Source organism: Sinocyclocheilus grahami, unplaced genomic scaffold, assembly GCF_001515645.1.
Source record: "Sinocyclocheilus grahami isolate Dianchi unplaced genomic scaffold, SAMN03320097.WGS_v1.1 scaffold398.1, whole genome shotgun sequence".
In the NCBI taxonomy this organism is placed as follows: domain Eukaryota; kingdom Metazoa; phylum Chordata; class Actinopteri; order Cypriniformes; family Cyprinidae; genus Sinocyclocheilus; species Sinocyclocheilus grahami.
The window spans coordinates 44,167-49,273 of NW_015505577.1; the positions used below are offsets into that span (position 1 = coordinate 44,167).

General features: G+C 34.9%; 1 protein-coding gene across 1 annotated transcript in view; it reads right to left on the bottom strand.

Annotated features, from left to right (window-relative positions):
• Positions 1–1,000: 1,000 nt before the first annotated feature.
• LOC107550434 (CDK5 and ABL1 enzyme substrate 1-like) overlaps positions 1,001–5,107 on the bottom strand; it is a 17,551-nt gene continuing 13,444 nt past the window's right edge. The window contains exons 2-4 of the mRNA XM_016231707.1: positions 3,393–3,464; positions 2,326–2,418; positions 1,001–1,143 (exon numbers count right to left, since the gene is read on the bottom strand). Coding sequence (XP_016087193.1) covers positions 1,044–1,143; positions 2,326–2,418; positions 3,393–3,464 — 265 coding nt within the window. The 3' untranslated portion in view covers positions 1,001–1,043. The remainder of the gene's footprint in view (positions 1,144–2,325; positions 2,419–3,392; positions 3,465–5,107) is intronic.

Genomic DNA, 5,107 nt, shown 5'->3' on the forward strand with positions numbered 1-5,107 from the left:
TATATATATAGTATTTATAGAGTTTTAGCTTTTAGTTTTAATTACTTTTTCCTATTTGTAAGTCGCTTTGGATAAAAGCGTCTGCTAAATGACTAAAAGTAAAAAGTAAAAGTAAGATACAGCAGGACTCAAGGTCTACACCTTCCCCCATAGAGTCTAATCTCAGATAGTAATAAATCCAATGATTGAGATTCCCTCAAGCTACTATCATTAAAAACAAGCCAACAACCCAAGAGTCTCCACTCATATGCTCAAAGCAAGATGAATTTAAGTAGGCCTCAACTTTACACTTTAAAGCTGAAATGTGCAATCACTAATATAAATGGAAGTGCAAAATAGCTGTTTTCTAACAAGTTTCTGCCTCAAATTTACACCATTAGCTGAGCAGTGGTTGTTCAGCATATTCAAACAAACATACAGTTGTAGCTCTCACTACAAACGGCTTATTTACAGCTGTCTCTGCATATTAAACTGTGATAGGAGAAACCATTTAATATATTACAGAAATAAACTGCAAGCTTCAGCCTTAAACAATGGGAAAGCAGGCAATGCCAGTGCATAGGTAAGAAAAACGTCCCATTAGAAGTTAGATATCAAGGTAGATGAAGAGTTTGTTAAATATAAAAAATAGCTATACAGCTGCAGATCCAGGATAATAAAAAAGCCTGTTCTAAAAAATATATATTAATAAAAATAAAAATGAAAAACAGCAATACAGTCAAGGGTGAGGTCTCTGTAAAGCATGCTCAAGCTTGTTGGTCAGTCTCTGAGAACTGAAATTACAGACCTACTACCAAAAATCTGGACAGCTATGCATGATACAAAAATTATCCAAATGATCTGTGCACAGGGTCTAAAAACTACTTAATAATTGAGGACATTTTATTAATACATTCAAATAATAGGTAAAAGAATACTTAAGATAAGGACACTAAATGTGTATTTTTGGACCCGTTCCTAATGGCCAGAAAAAAATCATAATAAAATGAAATGGGAGGTTGGGAAAAGTGATGGGACAAAAAGGATGATGATGAAGAGAACATTTACATGCTGAAGAATACATACCCTGTTTGGCTACAATCTCGATAGGGCAGGACAGAAAAAACACTATAGAAGGATCTTCTGCCACTGATAAGGACTATCCTATAAAGACAAAATGATACATGAACTAATTGAAGTGAACTCTGTCAATATAGAGGTCAGGACCACAGGCAAAGATGAAGAGATACACAGTAAATAACTGATATGAAATAGTATGTCATATAAATATTGTGGGAATGTATCTGAGAGAATATGCAACAAAGGCAAGAAGAAAACAAAAAGAAAGGCAAACTGCCAATAAAAACAATCTTTGAAGTAAATTCAAACCTGACTGAGACCACTGAGAACCGAACAAGTTTACAAACAAAAGATATAAGAATGGAATATTCTGCCAAGGCTTTTCAAGTTCTTATATTTTCTTCAGAAGTTCATTGACTGCTATTAACTGATCTAAAGCACAAAATAATAAGCACAAAATGTTGGATCAAAGTACGGTCCAAAAAAAACAAACAAAAAAAACATTGTCCTGCTTTCTGACACATCAAACACTGCAGTTAGCTTTACAAAACAAAAGTCAGCGTCTTCATTGGAAGACTGCAAATGTGTGTATTTTATGGATTTTCTCAAAAGCCTAAAGGAAAAACGATGCTGGTCACGGCCTCTTGTTTTCCAAAACACCCATTCAGATAAAAGAGAGCATCTGGCTAGCACTCTATAATCAATATATATATATATATATATATATATATATATATATATATATCAAAAAACCAAACAAACAAAACACTAATAACATGCCTCAAATATTTGGGTTTCAGGGAGTGTCTGCTCTGTCTCCTACTATCAATTTAAAAGACCAGTGGGTCATTTAGGTATAAAAATATCACAAACACGCACTGATGAACATCTGCATGAAAGTAACAAAAAACATCTTTGCCTTTTCCAGTTTCTACAACCTCAACTGGCCATGTTTTTAAAAAGAAACAAAAAGAAAATGTATGATATATTCAAACGGCACGACCTTATAAAACATTTTACTATTCATGAAAATATTCACATTTATACAGGGGAAATTCCATCAAAAAGGGAAATCATTTTGCAAATTGAATTTCAAAAGTTATAAATAAACATTCATTCATTTAAAAAATAAATAAATAAAAACCTGAGAAGCAGGAAAATCTATGAATAAATTTCAGGGGGAGTATTTTGCTGAAACACTTGATGCGTGGGTGCTGTTCTCTGTGAGATGTCTGTGTGTGGGCTGTTGGGTAGATGCGAGCATACCTTCCATTGCGCATATCATGTTGTCTTATGTTTTTGATGAAGTGGACCTTCTTGAAACTCTTTGGTCGGGGTGAACCAGATAAAGTTCGGCATCTAGATAAAACAGAGCAGCATCAATGCTGTTCATTGAAGAAACAATACTGATATTCTAATGGCAATATATATATATATATATACACTATATGGCAAATCTCAGCTAATCTGCTAAATCTAAAACTATATGTGACCCTGGACCACAAAACCAGTCTTAAGTCACTTGGGTATATTAGTAGCAATAGCCAAAAATACATTGTATGGGTCAAAATTATTGATTTTTCTTTAATGCCAAAAATCATTAGGACATTAAGTAAAGATAATGTTCCAGAGAACTTCATTTGGACAACTTTAAAGGCGAGTTTCTCAATATTTCGATTTTTTTTTTTGCACCCTCAGATTCCAGATTTTCAAATAGTTGTATCTCGGCCAAATATTACATCATAATGTAATCATATGTCCTATCATAACAAACCATACATCAATGGAAAGCTTATGTATTCAGCTTTCAGATGATGTATAAATCTCAATTTCGTAAAATTGACCCTTATGACTGGTTTTGTGGTCCAGGGTCACTTATGACTAGAAAGCATGAGATATTCTATACATTTCATTGTAAACAATTAAAACAATTGAAACAATGCTTTGAAACAATGTGTATTGTGATAAGTGCTATCTAAAATGAATTTAACTTGACTTCTGACTTCATGTGTTTTTCTTACACTTCTAGTCTTTATCCTAGTGTAACTAATTACAAGCACTTCTAGTAAACCAGACTATGTCTGAAGAGACCAGTCTTGTTAAAGAGTAAATAAAACAATTGTGTTAAACAAACTATGTGCGAAATCATACTGAACAGCACTAAAATTACTTTTAATATCACTTTTAAAGTAAAAAGGTTTACACAATGTTATCTGAATGAACAATTAGATGGGCTACCCAAGCAATAATTGATCACAATCTGTCAGAATCACCCATGTACGAAGTAACGTCTCTGTTTCTGCAGAGAACCATTATGGTCCTACTGGTAATACCTGCGTAGAGGGGCGTTCTCCTCAATATCCTCCAGAGTCTCCAGTGAGGAACGCTGGGATATTAGTCTTCGCCTGCACATGAACAATAGGGTAAGATGTTGTAGTGCTTCATTTATTAAAATTACAGTCGTAAACTTGTAGTAAGTTCACATTTTCATATATTCCTTGAACACCATAAATGTGTACAAATTTAGCTACTTGTACACTCTAAAAAATGCTGGGTTAAATGCAACCTAGTGCTGGGTAATATAGGGACAAACCCAGCAATTGGGTTGTTTTGACCCAGTGGTTGGGTTACTACCCAGAAGGTTGGGTTAAACATTTAACCCAACCTCTGGGTCAAAACAGCCCAATTGTTGGGTTTGTCCCTATTTTACCCAGCTTTGGGTTGCATTTAACCCAGCATTTTTTAGAGTGTAATGGAATGGGAAAAGGGAATGTTGCAAGCAAGACTCAAACCAGAATGTCAGTCTGAATGTCAATCTTACATGTGCCATGACCAGCACACTTACTCAACAATTAATCAGTTCACTAGAGTTTTTACCACACAATAGGCTTATGTACAAAAATAGCAACTGCAGCATTTCGCACACCACCTATTGAGTCAAACATGTAAGCAACTTATGATTTAGCACACTGCCAAACAAAGCTTGATTTAGCGCACAACATTGTGAGCTTTAGAGCATTATTTCAAAAAATTGGGTTAAAGTTTCACATCAATACCAAACCTGTTGCAGCACAAGTGTTCGACTTTGTTATTTTTCCTGATGTAATATGAGATCACACACAGAATGTTCCAGAAACAAGCCCCTGTAAGAGGATAAGTCACGGCTCCAGTACAGATTTCAGTTACGCTTTCACATAACACATTCCTTCTCACAGACTGAGGTAATGACGAACATCTATTCGATTGCTGATAAGGTACAACACACCAGGGAGATTGAGAAAAAGCCTCATAAGCAACACTTGTTTCTATTTCAAGACATTATCAGAAGCTGTTTTTCCTCTAAGCTCACACACTCTAAGCTCACGTTCTTCATTTATGCTTTTCAAGAGCAGAGAGCAGCACTGAAAAGCAGGTCAAGCATGGCCTTGTTGCAAAGACCTGTATCTGTGGAAACGTGGGCTGAAGAATGCTTGTGTTCCTGCCAAATAAGCTCTAAAATCAGACCAATAACAGACACCTGATAAGAGTGTGACCACTGCAAATGTACACTGTGTAGTGTTCATTCAAGCTCATTCTTCTTTCCATTCAAGTCAAGTCACCATTATTTATATAGCGCTATATACAATATAGATGGTTTCAAGGCAGTTTTACAGTGATAAAAATTCAACTGTGCTGTATAGCTCTGAAAAGACAATAGTAAACAGTCATTATTCAGTTGAAATCAGTTCATTATTGATTCAGTTCGGTTCAGTAACTATGCAAAGTTCATCAATTATGGAATATTATATAAAGCAGCTCTGGATAAAACTACTGGATGATGTCATCATCAAGCTCAGTTCAGTTCTCATCCAGTAGTGTCCGTGCAGTCAAGTCACTAAAATACTGCATACTGACAAATCTTAAGTGTCCCCAACTAAGCAAGTCAAAAGACTACAGTGGCAAGGAACCCAAACTCCATTGGTGACAGAAATGGAGGAAAAATCCTTGGGAGAATCCAGGCCTGTCTTTAAAAAAAAAAAAAAAAAAAAAAAAAAAAAAAAAAAAAAAA